Genomic DNA, 14,751 nt, shown 5'->3' with positions numbered 1-14,751 from the left:
ATGTATGGATGTGCCTTTGAAGCTTCCTCTTGGAAAACGAGGGATATGCCCTTTTTGAAGGATCGCTCAATGCGGTTCCCGTTCCTCATCGCTGTAGTTTTTATTCGCTTCTGCCGTCTTCTCATTCGCGCCTTTCTCTTCCTCTCCCTCAGCCTCCGCTTTCCGCCGTCGCTGCGCGTACGACCCGCCTTCACGACAACCGGCTCTTGAGATCTTTTCTTTCGTCTGCAGTTCCATCTTGTGCTCTCTCACGTGCTGTGGTAAGAGCCGTCCACGCATCGTCTCAGCACACCGATACACACGCCCAAACGCAGCTTCGACATGGCACTCGACAATAACACCCTCCAGCAGCAGCCCACTGAGGTGCTCATCGACGGCGTCCTCTACGACTGCGCCAACTTCCGTCACCCGGGCGGCAGCATCATCAAGTACTACCTCGGCAGCGGCGATGCCACGGAGACCTACCAGCAGTTCCACATCAAGCTGCCCAAGGCGGACAAGTATTTAAAGACGCTGCCCCACCGTCTTGCCCCGCCGCGGACCAACGTAGACCCGACGGAGCAGAAGCGGCTCGACAAGCTCTCCGCCGATTTCAAGGCCCTGCACGAGGCGTGTGTGGAGGAGGGTCTCTTCGATGCGTGCTGGCCGCACATCATCTACCGCTTCGCTGACATCTTCGTTCTGCACGCCCTGGGTCTCTTCATGCTCTTCCGCCTTCCCGCGCTCTGGCCGTTAGCGCTTTTCCTTCTCGGCATTGGGGAGGGCCGCTGCGGGTGGTGGATGCACGAGGCGGGCCACTACAGCGCCACCAGCATCCCCTGGCTGGACATCAAGATCCAGGAGATTCTGTACGGCGTGGGCTGCGGCATGAGCGGGGCGTGGTGGCGCGTGCAACACAACAAACACCACGCCACACCGCAGAAGCACCGCCACGACGTTGACCTCGAGACGCTGCCGCTGATGGCCTTCAACAAAGTCATCGCACGCCGTGGAAAGAGGAACATTAACATCCGCCGCTGGATCTCGCTGCAGATGTACCTCTTCGGCCCCGTCACGTGCTCGCTTGTGGCGCTGTACTGGCAGCTGTACCTGCATGTGCGCCACGTCATTCGGACCCGTCGCTACACCGAGGCCGTCTCTATTCTCGCGCGCTGGGTCATCGTTGGCGTCGTGTGCCATCAGCTGCAGGTATCCGTCTGGAAAGGGCTCGGCGGCGTTCTCTTCTCCCAGGCCTTTGGTGCGGCCTACATCTTTGTCAGCTTCTCGCTGAACCACTCTCACCTGCCGGTGCTGTCGGAGGACCAACACGCGCACTTCGTCGAGTACGCCGCCATCTACACCATGGACGTCGCCCCCACGTGGTTCGTGACGTGGTTCATGGGCTACCTGAACTACCAGGTCGAGCACCACCTCTTCCCCTGCATGCCGCAGTTCCGCTTTGTCGCGCTGGCCCCACGCGTGCGCATGATGTTTGAGGCAAACGGGCTGACCTACGACTCCCGTCCCTACATGCAGGTGCTCCGAACCACCTTCAAGAACCTCGGCGATGTGGCGGAGTACATGGTGACAAAGGACTAGGTGCACGTGTGAGATGCCTCATCGCGTGGGCAGCGCTTTTTTTCTTCTTCCACCTTCTCTGCTAACTTTAACCTCTTTGCATTTGTGTTGATGATGAGCAGAGGGGGAGAGAGGGGAGGTTTTTGAAGTGTGTCCTCCGTTTTAATGAGTAAGAACCAATTAGTCCACTTACACCGTTAACTTTACTTAGTATTGCCTTTATGTTAGTGTTGCACTCGTGGGCGTGTGTGGTGCACAGAGGACGGTGATACGCACGCTTGTTCTGCGCCTGTTCTTAGCTTTCCTCTCGAGATTTTCACCGTGTGCACATGAATGTCACCTGCGCCCCCAAGTATCCACAATATCAATAAATAAATAAATATATGAGTACGTTTGCTACCGTCCCTATCAGTGCATAAGAAGTTTTCCCTTTTAAGAGTATTTCACATATTTTCGCTTAGCTTTGTTGTCCCGTTCTTCTCGTCTCCTTCGGGTGACACAACCACAGAAGTTTTTTTGCGTGTCCTACCTTTGATGCACATGCGCGTCTGCGTCGCGGATGCCGCCATTTGATGTTTTCTTTTTGGTTTCTGCCGCCTGAGACTCCAAACGACTGCAGAGACCACCCATTCTTCTTTTTCTTTTCTCTGGTTCGCCGCGGTGTCGTCTTGCTGCACCGTTGGGAGTTCTGCTCTCTGCCGCCTTCCCTTCCGCTACCAACACCTCTTCTTCTTCCGCACGCAGTCTTCGCACGACGGTGCGTTGATGCGCGTAGCGCACAGCCAGGTTTTTCTTTTAAAAACGTTTTCTGCCTGATTGCTGGTGAGCAGCGCGACGTGCACCTTTTCTTTTGCTGCTGCTCTCCACTCTTTCCCCCTTCCTCTTTTTGCCATTTCCAAGCAACTGACCCGCCGGCCGGCCCTTGTGGGGAGGGAGGGCGACGTCAGCCCTGGCAAGAAGTGGAAGCTTCTTTTCCCTTTTCTACGAGACCGCACCTCGCAACGCGCAACAGGGAGAACTGCGTCTTTTAATGTTCCTTCATCAGTGAAGGCGGCACCCGACGATTCGCAGTGGTGAGTACGTAAGAGGCGGACGCGCATTAGCATTAGATAGTGAAACAGGAGTGTACGCGAAAGACAGCGAATACAACGTGATATCCCCACAAACGGAGGCGGTGACACGTGGCGTTGTAAGACGAAAAGAGCGTAAGGGGCGAGAGGACATGTGCAGCGCTTTCGGATGACGAGTCAGCGAGGCAAGAAGGAGCGTTCTTTTATGTTGTGCTTCCGAAGTCTGTCGGAGAACGCATTATCGTCTTTTCATGCTTGCAATACGCGACAGAAAAAACGCGGCTGACTGGCCGTACACATCGATGAAGAGGCTCCTGTGCCACTCGCCTGCTCGCTGCCCCGCCGGTGTTTCCAATTTCGTATTGGGCGCATTCTCTCGACAGTTTATTATGGCTACCACCTCTACTCCCCCAATTCAACCCTTTCTTTTGCTGATGCACACACACCCACACACACTGTAAATCCGCAGGTGCCGACTACTCTACCAGACATGAGCGACTCTGACAGCGAGGCGTCGCTGAGATCCGCGAGCTCTCGCGCGTCCTCCGTCGACTCCGTCGACTCCGCGTCCCCCGCCCTCTCCCTTCGCTACGGCGCCGATGTCGTGCGTGACGCGCCGGTGGAGGTGATAACGATGCGGCTGCAACGCGAACAGAAACTGCGCCGAGTGCTCTCGCAGCGCCACCTGGGCCAGCCAGAGGCCATCGCGGATAACGCCTTCTTTTGCACCCGTAGCGCTCTTGCCGAGGAGGACGTGGTGTGGCTCTACTCCTTGACGAACCACAACTGCTTTGAGCAGCTGCTGAGGGAGGTGACAGCGACGACGTCATCGCTCGCCGGCCACCTCGACGCAGTTCTTTCCAACGCCAACCCACTCTTCTACTTCAACTACGGAATGCCGATTGAGGCAGCGCGCGGTGCAACAGAGGCAGACAAGGCGGGGGAAGATGGGGGAAACGACGAGGGCACGCCCTTCTTACGAGAGTCGCCATTCATGCAGCGGTGGAGCAGAGAGCGGTGTGCCATCCAGCGCAAGCGGCCAGTCCCTGAAGAGCTAGAAAAGTCGGCCTCCGCACCTCCCGGCACAGACGCGCGTTCCGACAGAGCCGGTGGAGCGCGGAAAACTGCGAAGAAGTCCTCCAGCGCGTCAACCTCGTCTGGGCTTGTAGCGCAGTCGATGATGGCCTGGGAGGCCCACCTGACCGCCTCGCTCACGCAGGAGGGCGAAACGATTGAGAACTTCCGCCAAGCGCGGTCCAAGTCCAGCTACACGGAGAAGAAGTCCTTCCAGCGGCAGGCGGAGTGGAATGAGTTTGAGCGCGAGGTGGCTCTGCAGCAACAACAGCGTGACCGCGCTGCCACGCGTGCCCTTCGCCGTGGTGAAGTGGACGAGTGATGCCGCTGTCAGCTGCTGTTGCCTCTCCTTCTGAGTCCTTTGCCCCCCGCTGCGGACGGCGGAGCTTGACAGAGGAGAAAAATGAAGATGAAGATAAAAAGAAAAAGAGGGCTGCACTTACGCTTTCTGCGCATCAACTTCGGCGTCAAACGCAGAGGAGGGCGAAACGGCAGCAACCACAAGACGGCAGCGGCCGCCATTCCTCACCTGGCGTTGTAGGACACGTGAAGCGCCACCTTTACGTGCAGAACGGGGGCGTACAGCTGTGCCCGCGCAGTTACATTTTGCGTCCCCTTCTTCGCCTGCTTCGTATCTCAATCACTTTCCTCTCTTGGCACTCCTCTCTCTTTCTTCTCCATCACCGCGAGCTTCCGCGTTCTCCTCGGCGCACGCGACGCCAAGCAGTCTTCCCTTCCCCTCGTTGCACCCCTACCCCCCCCCCCCCCCGCCACATAGACCTCTCTCCGTGCAAATGGGCAGCTCCGCTAAGATCACGCGCGGAGGTAACAAGAAGCGCGTGAATCAGGGTCGCGTGGAGGCGAAGATGCGCGCACAGGGCGCCAAGTCGCACACAACCAGCGTGAAGGAGTCCGTAGAGGCAAAGAAGCTATTGAAGCAGCGTGCACAGGCCATCGCAGATGAGCTGAAGGCAAAAGCACGCGCTGGCGGTGCAGCTGGAAATGCCTCCCCATCCCAGGCGCGTCCCTCTTCCTCTGGGGGCATCGTGCGCATGGCGCCGAAGCCCGCCGCGAAGCCGAAGCCCTCGACTCAGTCGGAGGAGTAGCGCCCGACGCGCTTTTGTGCATGTGAAGATACCCGCTGCGGTGATGCAACGCTGTTTGCGCCGCAAGACAGATCAACGACTGATTTAAAGGCTTTTCCGATTAAGTTGCCGTGATATGAAAGAACAAGGAATATTCACAGCTGCGGTACTTCTCCCGTTTCTCGTTTGCCCCAGAACGGGACCGCCGGGGGGAAGGTTGGCGGTCTCCACGTCCTCCGCCCAAGTGCGGCTGATGTCCTTCCATGTCTACGAGTTCGTCGATCTCCGCCAACATCTCTTCTGCTAAATCGCCATACCGCTGTCTTCAAACAGCAATGATAGCCCCAGCGCACTTTGAACCTTTCTCTTCTCCTTTCTCCTTGTGTCTCGCGCACCCACGCGTCAACTCTTTTCCTTTGTTTCCTTTGTTGCTTCCCTCTGCAAAGTTAAGCCGCCTACGCCACCACTGCAGCCCCTTGCGCGAATTCCTCTGTACAGCATCTGTCTTCGTTCATTCATCACCACTTACCTTCCGTCAAGATGATGCGCCGTGTTCTCGCTCAGCCCGCCGCCCGCCGTGTGGCCGCCGCCTCCAGCGCGCTGGTCGTGTGCCCCCGCAAGGCCTCCACCGTGGCCATCTCCGTTCAGGGCCTGCACTACGTCGGCACCGGCCTGGCCGCCATTGCTCTGGCTGGTGTGGGTATGGGTATTGGTACGATCTTCGGCTGCCTGCTGATCGCCTGCGCTCGCCAGCCGAACCTGACGAAGATGCTCTTCAACTACGCCATTCTTGGCTTTGCCCTGACGGAGGCCATCGGGCTGTTCGCCCTGATGCTCGCCTTCCTCATGCTCTTCTCGTAGAGGCGGATTTCATGTAAGAGGGCAGCGACTCGTGCGATATTCTGTTTCGAGGCATTGCATCCGTCTTGTATGTTCGCAATCACGCCGGAGTTGTGTCGCGCTTGTGGCCAACAAGGGGTTCGTTCTCCCATGCCATATATATGTTTTGTTACTCACTGTAGTTAGCGGATCGAGAGAGAGAGAGAGAGAGAGAGGAAGAGTGGAGGAGGTAGAAACGAGTTGGGTCGTGTGCTTGTGTGTTGGCGACTCTGGTCCGGCGTACGCGTGGGTGTCGTACAGCGTCGTTTGCTCATCGAGGGCTGAGAGTTTCTTTTTCTCTTTCTTCTTGATGTCGGTGTGATCGCACGCCCCGCAAGGGAAGGCGGTGGCAGACGCCGTCTTTCTACACACGCGCCGCCGCAGATTCACGGCGGGAGAGCACGTGGCGGCGCACACGCACACACACATACGCCTTCACACATATGTCTGATAGTAGTATTAAAAGGAAAGAAAAAAGCGTAAGATAGTTTCTCATCTCTCTCTCTCTCTCTCTCGAGGAAAAATTGAAAGAAAAGCCCATACATTGGTGAAGATAGAAGGCGCAGGAGATCTTGGGTTCGACATCCACGTGATCTTTTAAGGAATAGGGGCAGCAGCGGCCCAACTTTCATCGCCAAGAAGAAGCGTCCGTGTTGCCTCAACTGCGCTGATGAGAGACGGCTTTGGCACGTGAAAGCTGTCCTTCGCCTTTAGAAGAGCTGCTGTCGTTGCCATGCCGATTCAACACAGTCTCTTTTTAGCCCGCACTGCAATTCACGCGGCATTTTCAGTTCATGCAGCCGCAAAAAAGGAAACATACGTGTCGGATTGAATGTCCACGGCGCCCAACTGTGGTCACATTGGTTTCCCCTCACAGCTTCACCAACCCCCCCTCCCTCCCCTCTCCTTGCCCGTCTCTCCACCAGTGTCTCCCCGCATTTCCCCCTTACGTATCCGCTACCCCGGACAGCACGGCGCTCTGACGAGCACGTCGTTTTGCTTTCTCCTTTATCACCCTTTCTCCTCTCCTCTATTGCGCGTTGGCTCTCGTGTTTGCTGTGCCGTGGTATCACAATCTTTAGGACACATGTCTCTTCGTCAGTTGGCTGCGTTTGGCGTCGTTGGGGCCTTCTCCGCTGCGGGGGTGCTGGGCGGGTCGCGGTGGCGCCGTGTCGAGCTGCGGCGTGCGGAGCTCAACAAGGAATACGAAGAGCTGATGGCCGGCTCCCGCACCTACAACGAGGAGTGCCTCAGCCGCGATCAACGCCTGACCGACAAGGAGCAAGCAACGAAGGAGACTGCCGAGACGCTGGATATTCTGTGGACGGACCGCCTCGAGCGCTACGCGCAGGTGAACAAGGATCTGCATGCGTACCTGAAGGCCCTCCCCGAGGCCATCGGCGCAATGAAAGGACTGGCGAATCATTACCGCTACATGAGTGAGGAGATGCCGAAGTTCATCGGCTTCGACATCGCCTGCTCAAAGGTGCACAACTTAGCCTTGATGCTCGAGCACGGCCGCACCGTCGGCGTGGAGCGCGTGGCACCGACGCTGCGAGAGATGTTCGCGGCGGAGCCGCTGGTGCAGGCCGTCTGCGACGGCATCTGCGACGCCGCATCGGCGGTGCCCCACCCCTCGTCCGTCGCCGAGACGGGAGCGACGTTTTCCTTCTGCATGGAGGAGCTGCATCACGCGGTGGCGGAGGTGACGGCCGGGTACGCGGCCGCGTTGGAGGAGCCGCCGGCGCCGACCCCGGGTCCGCTCTCCGATGGCGTGCGGAAAGTAGTAGCCGCGGCTCGTGCCGACGTCCTCAGCAATGGTCAGCGGCAACTGGCGGAGCGGCGGAAGGATCTCGAGAAGATGCTGCGTCGCGCGCAGTGGCAGCTGCACACCGAGGAAGATGTGCGGGCTGCGGTGGAGTACACGAGACAGCTCGATCAGCATCTGGCGTCTCACTCGCCCGCGACGTCGCACCTTTCCTCGGCGTCTCCCGCGGGGAAAGATGAAATTTTGGCTGCGATACGGTCCGACACGGCCGTGAAGAACGCAATGCGGCAAGTAGACCTGTGGCGCGACTCGGCCACTACCTTTCTTGTAAATCACCAAGCCGAGGACGCGTTGCAGAGCTATCACATTCTCCTGGCGGAGACGCTGACGAAGGTGAATGAGTTGAAATAAAGAAAACGCTGGCGTGCGAAGTCCCTCTTCCTCTTCTTGCGTTTGTTTCTCACATTGAGGCTTCGTTTCTTCTCGCTGTTGTTGGTGCCGACATTATCGCGGCGAGTTGTGCTCCCGTTTACATACGTTAACACACAGACGGATACGCCCTCCGGAGGAACGCGGTAGACGATGTGGGGTGTGCGCGTGTGTGCTGCTGCTTTTCGCCTTCACGACTTGACTCTTCCCTTTTTTTTTTTCGCTTGTCGCAGCGACCACAGTGCGTTAGTTCGCGTTAAGAAGGTGTGCACCGCAGCCCGCTTCACTTGGTAGAATGAATGTTTGCCCGATTCATAGCTTTCGCACAGCGCTGCTTTACGGGTCGCATGCTCCGCTACAACGAAAGAAACGGGTAGTCGTACGTGAGTGCCAAAGTTGGGAACGTGCTGGTCCGTTATTTCGTCTCTCAAACTTCCACCTTTTCGTCCTCCTGCAGATTTTCTTTGTGTTTGTATTCTTCTTGCGTGCTTTCCTTCGATCCTCAGTCGCGTACGTAGTCGTTCGCACCGAGCTTGCGCAGTGGTTCAGCCCCGCCCTTATTATTATTGTTAGTACTACTTTTATCATTTTTAGGTTCTCATTTCGTGGTGTACCCCCTCGACGATACACGCACATATTTGTGGTTTTCGCCCGGTCCGCACCGCCGCGTACTCGCCCTCTTCCCATTCATCCTTGTGTTCTCGTGTTGTCTTCGACGCTATCCAAAAGAACCCACCAACCAAGAAGGACTCGACAGCAGCGCCCATCCACGCACACTCCACCACGTTTCTTCTCGCTAGCCTTCCCCGTCACTCGCGCCTCCCCCCCTTCCTTCGTCTACCGCGCAGTCATGGTCGAGGCGTGCTTTGTGTGCCTGGACTCCACGGAGTACATGCGCAACGGCGATCAGTACCCCACCCGCATGATGGCGGAGCAGGACGCCGCCTGCCTGCTCATCAACGCCAAACTCCAAGCCAACGCTGAAAACACTTTAGGCTTCCTCACCACGGGCGGCAACGCATGCGTCGTGCACGAGACGCTCACGAACAACGTCGACGCCGTGATGACGTCCATCGGCAACGTGCCTGTCACGGGCAAACGCTGCAACTTCAGCGCCGGCCTGCAGATCGCGTCTCTCGCGTTGAGCCACCGCACCAACCCGCGTGCCGAGAAGCGCATCGTGGCCTTCGTTGGCAGCCCGGTGACGGAGAGCGAGGCGGAGCTGGAGGCGCTGGCGAAGAAGCTGCGCAAGGACGACGTTGCCGTGGACATCGTTGCCTTTGGCGTGGAGAGCAACATTGAGCTGCTGCGCGGCTTTGTAAATAAGGTGTCCAAGAAGGAGAACTCGCGCTTTCTCTCGGTGGCCCCGCGGGAGAATCTGACGGACAAGCTCATGGGGGACGCGATTCTGCTCGGCGAGGACGCGCCGGAGGGCAGGGAGGGCGGCGCGTCCGGCATGGCCGGCTTCGGCGTGGACCCGAACACGGACCCTGACCTCGCCATGGCGCTGCGGCTGTCGATGGAGGACGAACTGCAGCGACAGGCGGCCGTCGCCGCGACCACAGCGGGGACGGGGGCGAACACGGCTCCCGCCACCACATCTGCCGCCCCTGCGCAGCCGGCCGCTCCGCAAACCCGCGCGGACAACGACGAGGTGGACTACGAAAACATGTCGGAAGAGGAGCTCATTCGGCGTGCCATCGCACTCTCGCTACAGGAGGCGGAACAAGAGCTGCCGCCGCAGCCAACCACCGCAACCTCCGCTGAGGGACAGCCGCCCTCGACGAGCGAGGCCCATAAGAACGAGGAGGACAACGTGGACGACTTTGCGAAGGGCGTCGAGGACGCGTTGAAGAAGGACGAAGATAAGAAGAACGAGGAGGAGTGAGGCGGGGAGGGTCCCCGGAGAGCAGAGCGACGGGCTTTTTCGCTCGTGAAGCCATACAGTTGTTTCGGTTGATGTGGTCTGTTGTGGTGGTGTGCGACGATGCCGAAGCGACGGCGGTGTTTCCTTTTTCTCTCTCTTGATTGTTTCCAGCAAGGCTGCCATGTTTTCATCGCGGTGCGATCACCAACGTCAACAAGAAATGACCCACATCACAGTGCTGCACTGGCGCCAGTGGGGTGTAATGGAACACGAACAGCGACCTTGTCAGCGGCCTAGGCAACAACATCCAAAAAGTGCCGGCGAAGACAGAGGAGGAGCAACCGATTTCATGCGGCCAACGCCGGCCACTCCACGCAAGCGCTTTCGTGTCTGCTTCTTCTGCTTAGCGCCGCCGTACATCGAGCGAGCCGCTCGACAGGACGGGTGTTCCGTGGTGTGCTGTCTTCTTGCTTTCCTTTTTGATGGTGTGGATATGCGATCGACGTGCTCTTCGAACTGAAGAGTTGCGCCATTTTAGTGGTATCGATGATCGACGTCGACCGCGCACCCCCCTCCCCCCCCTCCCCACCACACCACTACCGTCTCGTCGTGTCCTTCTATCCCCCACACCTTCGCCATCAACGATCGAGCAGAAGCAAAAGGAGAAAAGAAAATACATATCGACCCCCGAAGTACGTGGTGGACGCTGCAGACCCTCTTAAGTAGTACCCGCTGGCAGCGTTGTGTCCGACACGACAATGAGCTCCTCCATACACGTTATTTTGGTAGGCACCGACGCTTTCCGCGTGGAGGGCGCGTTGCAGGGCACGATGGTGCATACCCACAAGGCGTGGAACAAATCCTATCAGTTTTCCTGCACGTCGGCGCTTAGTGTGGATAAGGTGGATAAGCGCCTGCTTCTCGTATGCCATGTCATCATCCTGTGCAAGGGCTGCCGATCTCCAGCCAACAAGTCTAGCTACAGTAACCGGGTCGTGCTAGCCTTGCCTGACGCCACGCCGAGCTGCATCAAGGAAGTGGAGGACGGCGCCTTCTATTACGGCGTCTGTGCGTTGGAGGAGTTGAAGACAAAGGCGTTGACCATCGGACTCGCGCCGCCCCACGTCATTTACGACGCCCACTTCAGCCGCTTCACCGAGGTCGGCGAGGCAGCGTTCAAACGCGCGTTTTGGCTGCTCGACCGCGACGCCGATGGCCTCCTCCGACTGCCCGAGCTGGTGGGCTGGAGGAAGCAGGTCGAGCCGACGGACTTCAGCGCCGAGGAGGACATGGTGTCGTTCCTCTCCGACTGGGGCGGCGCGGTGGCAACGGAGAAACAGGCGGACCTGAAGGCGTTTCTCGACCTCCACCTGGGCTGGCTCACCCGCGGCAGCACCATGGAGGCGTGGGCGACGCTGCACGCCTCGGGCATTCACCCCGACGGCCTCCCCTATTCCTGGTACGACCTCCACTCGATCCGCGTGGATCGGGAGTCGAACACGTACCTTTCCGGGCACGCCATTCAGTTCTTCACAAACGTGTACAAGCTGAAGCGCTTTGCGGAGACAGCGGACATCTGGGCCGTCACCCCTGGCTGCCCCTGGGCCAGCGTCGACGGCTTTCTGCAGGAGCGCATCCCGATGGTGAAGTACGTGGAGTATTGGAAGTACATGGCGCTGGCCCGCCGTGAGGACGTCATTCGCTACGCTCGGTACATGGGATACAAAGGCGAGATCAGCTACCTCTTTACCCGACGCAGTGCACGGGCCTACCGTACGCCGGATGAGACCGTACCGAACACCATCCACGTCCTCGTCGTCGGCGCAGCGCACAGCGGCCGTCGCAGTCTGATGTACGCCCTCACGAGCAGCGGTGGCGACGCGTATCAAAAGTCGGATCTCCGCAGCGCCACGTGCGTGCGCACGACGACTTTTTTTGCGGCAAAAGGCCGCGACGAGGCCGAGGAGGCGCAGACGCTCGTGTACACCACCGTGGCGCCGGAGGAGTCGCAGTACATTTTGGCCGACCCGGAGCGGTCGAAGACGTATGATGTGGTGCTGCTCTGCTACGATGGCGCCGACATTACCACCTCCGGTGCGTATGTGATGGGTCTCTTCGACGCCGTCTGCGCCACGGAGGGGTGCGAGCGAATGCCCTTCGTGGTGGTCATGACAAAGGCGGACGCGGTGCGTCCTGAGGTGGATGACCAGGCAGCGGAGGCGGGGACGCGGCTGCAGAACTACTGCCTGGCGCATCAGCTTCTGTGGCCGCCTGTCATCACCAGCAGCGAGCAGCCAGATCAGAGCGAGGCAAGCTCGTTGAATCAATACATGTACGCCGTGACAAGTGATCCGACGCTCGCCGTGGGGCAGCCGCCGCTGACGTACGTGCGCATTGTGCGACGTGCAACTTTTGTGGCTATTTTGGCCGTGGCCGTCGCCGGTGCCGCCCAGACGCTCGTCAGCTACATCCGTCGCCGGAGACGCTGAGGGCGAAGGCGGTGTGACGGCTGCGTCCTGTTCTTGCAGCCGTCGGGCCCTCCCGCTGTCTCGCAGTTTGATCTTCTCAGCTTCTTTTCCTTGCTTGTTATGATAGGGCGGTAGTGCACACGTCGATCTAGTACGCGCCGACGTGTTGTTGATGCCCTCCGACAGACAAAGAAAAACTCACATCGCTCCTGACGCGATTTGTGTGGATGTGCGTGGGTTTGGTGGGGCGCGAAGCGCAGAGACGGCGCGGACGCCTCGACGTTATGCGCTCGACCAATTTGGGTGCGTTGCTGCCGTTGATGGATGGATGTTATGGAACGGGGGAGGGAGGCAGGTATGTCATTGGTGCGTCTCGCTCTTTTAGATATTTCTTTTACCCTCATCCAAGTTGCCATTTAGAAGTTGCCCGCCAGGCGAATAATCTAAAAACAGAAGCAACGACAGATGCCGGTTTATTGCGAGAATGCTGTGCCGTCAGTGTACGTGTTTTGTGTGGAAGATGGATGCATTTGTTCGTCGTCGCGGTTTACGGGCGTCGGAGGAAAAACAAATGTGTATCTATGTATGCGTTCCGCCTGTTGGTTGCCCACCATTCGGTTCTTCTTTTTTCTGAGACGTTTGCTCGGAGAGACTCGTCCTCCGCCTGCGAGCGGAAGGCGATGCTGCACCGCAACGTCAACTGTTGTTTCTCCTCTTCCAATAATCTCGTCTTCTTCTTGTGCTGTTGTTCGCCGGAAAAACACACGCGACTACACCAGAAGTAGCTGCCCCCTCTACCGACGCGCGTACGTCGTTTTTCTGATCTCGTCTGCGTCATCCGTCCACCCCCCGTGCGTTTCTCTCTTTCTCTCCCGCTTTGCCTGCTTCACCGTCGTCGACAATGGCAGCCCCCACTCGCGCTACGTTCGCAGCCGGCTGCTACTGGGGCACCGAGCACTTCTTCCTTCGCCACTTCAAGAGCGCCATTGTGACGCACAAGGTGGGCTTTATGGGTGGGCGGGAGGAGGAGACGATGTCGTACGATGAGGTGAAGAAAGGCACCACGGGCCACGCAGAGGTGTTCGACTTCACCTACGACCCCAGTAAGACTTCCTACGCGGATTTGCTGGCGTTCTTCTTTCGCATGCACAACTCCACGACGCCGAACCGGCAGGAGGGCGACATCGGCACAAACTACCGCAGCGCTATCTTCTACCACACCGACGAGCAGAAGCAAGAGGCGGAGGACTATATTGCGAAGCTGAACGGTGCGGATGAGAAACTGCACTCTGCTTTTGCGAGGGCCTTCGGTGGTGCCGCATGCATCACCTCGGTGGAGAAGGCCGGCAGGTTCTACCCTGCACACGAGGCTCACCAAGATTATCTTGAGAAGAATCCGAACGGGTACTGCGCACATCGCATCTACTTCTAGCCGCCCTGCCATGCGCTTCGCACCTGCTTTCCAACTGCGTATGCAGCGTGGAGAGCGCGTGTTTTTATGGCTGCGCTTTTCATGCTTTCTGTTGTTGCTGATCGACTCTTCCCGTTGCTTCTATACGTATAAGCAAATATATACGAGCAGCGGCGTCTTGCATCGGCTTCCGTGTGCTCTGATAACCGACGGTGCGCCGTGAGGAGGGTGAGCGGTACACACGCGCACAGAAACGTTTGAGGTTCGATAGCAAAGACCGCGGATGCTTTCTTTTTTCCCTTTTTCTGTTTTGACATCACACCTTCTTTTTTTTTACTCCGGCGGTATCGCCGGCTGTAACGGGTTGTCCCACGCACTGAAGAAAGGAATCCGCTCTCTGCGAAGAAAGAGAAAACTGTGGTGGGCGCCATCGGCTGAGTAGATGATGGTGATCTCATGCATTGCTTTACAGCGTTCGTGATGCTCGCCATACGTACGAGTTACAGCACAATTGGCACGATGACTGCTTCCTAGTGACACTTCTTCTCGTGGAGATTTGAGTCGTACTTGTGTTTTACCGTATTACCTCTTTCACTTCCCCTATTCCTCCTAAAACGATATTTCTCCTTACAACTTTCCGTCAACGAAAGTGAACACTACAGCACATCTTTGCCAGTCTGCGCGAGCAAGCAGAGAACGGACGTGGCGTAACATTATATATATAAATATATATATATATATATATATATATATATAAACATCTCTTTTCTCTTGTCGTAGTTTGCGCTGCGCAGCATCTACTCCTGCTGCTGTTTGTGCCCGTCGTTCTTTTCACTTGCCGAATCGCTTTTTCCTTCTCCTATACACACCTCTCTCGCGCAAACCAAAAAGCAACAGCGACACCTCTTCCCATTGACGCCGTTCACCGTCAACACCGTCAGAGGTATTTGGTTTTTTACTCAGTAGTTTACTGACTTCATAAGGTTACGAGTGGATTGCGACGCACCGCACACCCAACCGCTATTTCGCTATTCCTTTTATTTTGTCGTTTTCTTTGTGCTGCTTGACTGTCCGTGCCGGCTGTGTTTCCCGCTCTCTTCGGTGGTACCTCGCTGCGCTGCGCTCACTCCGTGCACCCTCTCC

At 57.6% G+C, this 14,751-nt stretch overlaps 8 protein-coding genes across 16 annotated transcripts; all 8 read left to right on the top strand.

The window, feature by feature from the left end:
* Nucleotides 1–151: 151 nt before the first annotated feature.
* On the top strand, nucleotides 152–1,578 carry ABB37_09249 (delta-5 fatty acid desaturase; the record flags this gene model as incomplete). Its single annotated transcript, XM_015808623.1, has 1 exon — nucleotides 152–1,578. The coding sequence occupies exon 1, from the start codon at nucleotides 322–324 to the stop codon at nucleotides 1,576–1,578; it is 1,257 nt and encodes a 418-aa protein (XP_015652674.1). The 5' UTR covers nucleotides 152–321.
* A 486-nt stretch (nucleotides 1,579–2,064) lies between these two features.
* ABB37_09248 (hypothetical protein) lies at nucleotides 2,065–4,023 on the top strand (the record flags this gene model as incomplete). 3 transcript variants are annotated; one of them, XM_015808622.1, is made up of 1 exon in its annotated part: nucleotides 2,065–4,023. In XM_015808622.1, exon 1 carries the CDS (start codon nucleotides 3,118–3,120, stop codon nucleotides 4,021–4,023), a length of 906 nt encoding a protein of 301 aa, XP_015652673.1. In that variant the 5' UTR covers nucleotides 2,065–3,117. The 3 variants fall into 3 exon arrangements, with proteins under 3 accessions (XP_015652673.1, XP_015652672.1, XP_015652671.1); XM_015808621.1 differs by having other exon boundaries at nucleotides 3,096–4,023; XM_015808620.1 differs by having other exon boundaries at nucleotides 3,115–4,023.
* Nucleotides 4,024–4,495: 472 nt separating this feature from the next.
* On the top strand, nucleotides 4,496–4,807 carry ABB37_09247 (putative ATPase subunit 9; the record flags this gene model as incomplete). Its single annotated transcript, XM_015808619.1, has 1 exon — nucleotides 4,496–4,807. The coding sequence occupies one exon, from the start codon at nucleotides 4,496–4,498 to the stop codon at nucleotides 4,805–4,807; it is 312 nt and encodes a 103-aa protein (XP_015652670.1).
* A 424-nt stretch (nucleotides 4,808–5,231) lies between these two features.
* Nucleotides 5,232–5,647, top strand: ABB37_09246 (putative mitochondrial ATPase subunit 9; the record flags this gene model as incomplete). Of its 4 annotated transcripts, none has more annotated exons than XM_015808618.1 (1): nucleotides 5,232–5,647. In XM_015808618.1, exon 1 carries the CDS (start codon nucleotides 5,327–5,329, stop codon nucleotides 5,645–5,647), a length of 321 nt encoding a protein of 106 aa, XP_015652669.1. In that variant the 5' UTR covers nucleotides 5,232–5,326. The 4 variants fall into 4 exon arrangements, with proteins under 4 accessions (XP_015652669.1, XP_015652668.1, XP_015652667.1 ...); XM_015808617.1 differs by having other exon boundaries at nucleotides 5,237–5,647; XM_015808616.1 differs by having other exon boundaries at nucleotides 5,258–5,647.
* Nucleotides 5,648–6,590: 943 nt separating this feature from the next.
* Nucleotides 6,591–7,844, top strand: ABB37_09245 (putative mitochondrial hypothetical protein; the record flags this gene model as incomplete). 2 transcript variants are annotated; one of them, XM_015808614.1, is made up of 1 exon in its annotated part: nucleotides 6,591–7,844. In XM_015808614.1, the coding sequence occupies exon 1, from the start codon at nucleotides 6,753–6,755 to the stop codon at nucleotides 7,842–7,844; it is 1,092 nt and encodes a 363-aa protein (XP_015652665.1). In that variant the 5' UTR covers nucleotides 6,591–6,752. The 2 variants fall into 2 exon arrangements, with proteins under 2 accessions (XP_015652665.1, XP_015652664.1); XM_015808613.1 differs by having other exon boundaries at nucleotides 6,635–7,844.
* A 474-nt stretch (nucleotides 7,845–8,318) lies between these two features.
* ABB37_09244 (putative proteasome regulatory non-ATP-ase subunit) lies at nucleotides 8,319–9,750 on the top strand (the record flags this gene model as incomplete). The annotated part of the gene is made up of 1 exon (XM_015808612.1): nucleotides 8,319–9,750. Exon 1 carries the CDS (start codon nucleotides 8,713–8,715, stop codon nucleotides 9,748–9,750), a length of 1,038 nt encoding a protein of 345 aa, XP_015652663.1. The 5' UTR covers nucleotides 8,319–8,712.
* A 631-nt stretch (nucleotides 9,751–10,381) lies between these two features.
* ABB37_09243 (putative mitochondrial hypothetical protein) lies at nucleotides 10,382–12,218 on the top strand (the record flags this gene model as incomplete). Its single annotated transcript, XM_015808611.1, has 1 exon — nucleotides 10,382–12,218. The coding sequence occupies exon 1, from the start codon at nucleotides 10,488–10,490 to the stop codon at nucleotides 12,216–12,218; it is 1,731 nt and encodes a 576-aa protein (XP_015652662.1). The 5' UTR covers nucleotides 10,382–10,487.
* A 757-nt stretch (nucleotides 12,219–12,975) lies between these two features.
* Nucleotides 12,976–13,629, top strand: ABB37_09242 (putative peptide methionine sulfoxide reductase; the record flags this gene model as incomplete). Of its 3 annotated transcripts, none has more annotated exons than XM_015808610.1 (1): nucleotides 12,976–13,629. In XM_015808610.1, the coding sequence occupies exon 1, from the start codon at nucleotides 13,099–13,101 to the stop codon at nucleotides 13,627–13,629; it is 531 nt and encodes a 176-aa protein (XP_015652661.1). In that variant the 5' UTR covers nucleotides 12,976–13,098. The 3 variants fall into 3 exon arrangements, with proteins under 3 accessions (XP_015652661.1, XP_015652660.1, XP_015652659.1); XM_015808609.1 differs by having other exon boundaries at nucleotides 12,979–13,629; XM_015808608.1 differs by having other exon boundaries at nucleotides 12,982–13,629.
* Between the last annotated feature and the right edge of the window lie 1,122 nt (nucleotides 13,630–14,751).

The sequence above is a fragment of the Leptomonas pyrrhocoris genome (genome assembly GCF_001293395.1).
Source record: "Leptomonas pyrrhocoris isolate H10 chromosome Unknown, whole genome shotgun sequence".
NCBI lineage: Eukaryota > Euglenozoa > Kinetoplastea > Trypanosomatida > Trypanosomatidae > Leptomonas > Leptomonas pyrrhocoris.
This window is presented reverse-complemented; position numbering and strand designations above follow the sequence as displayed.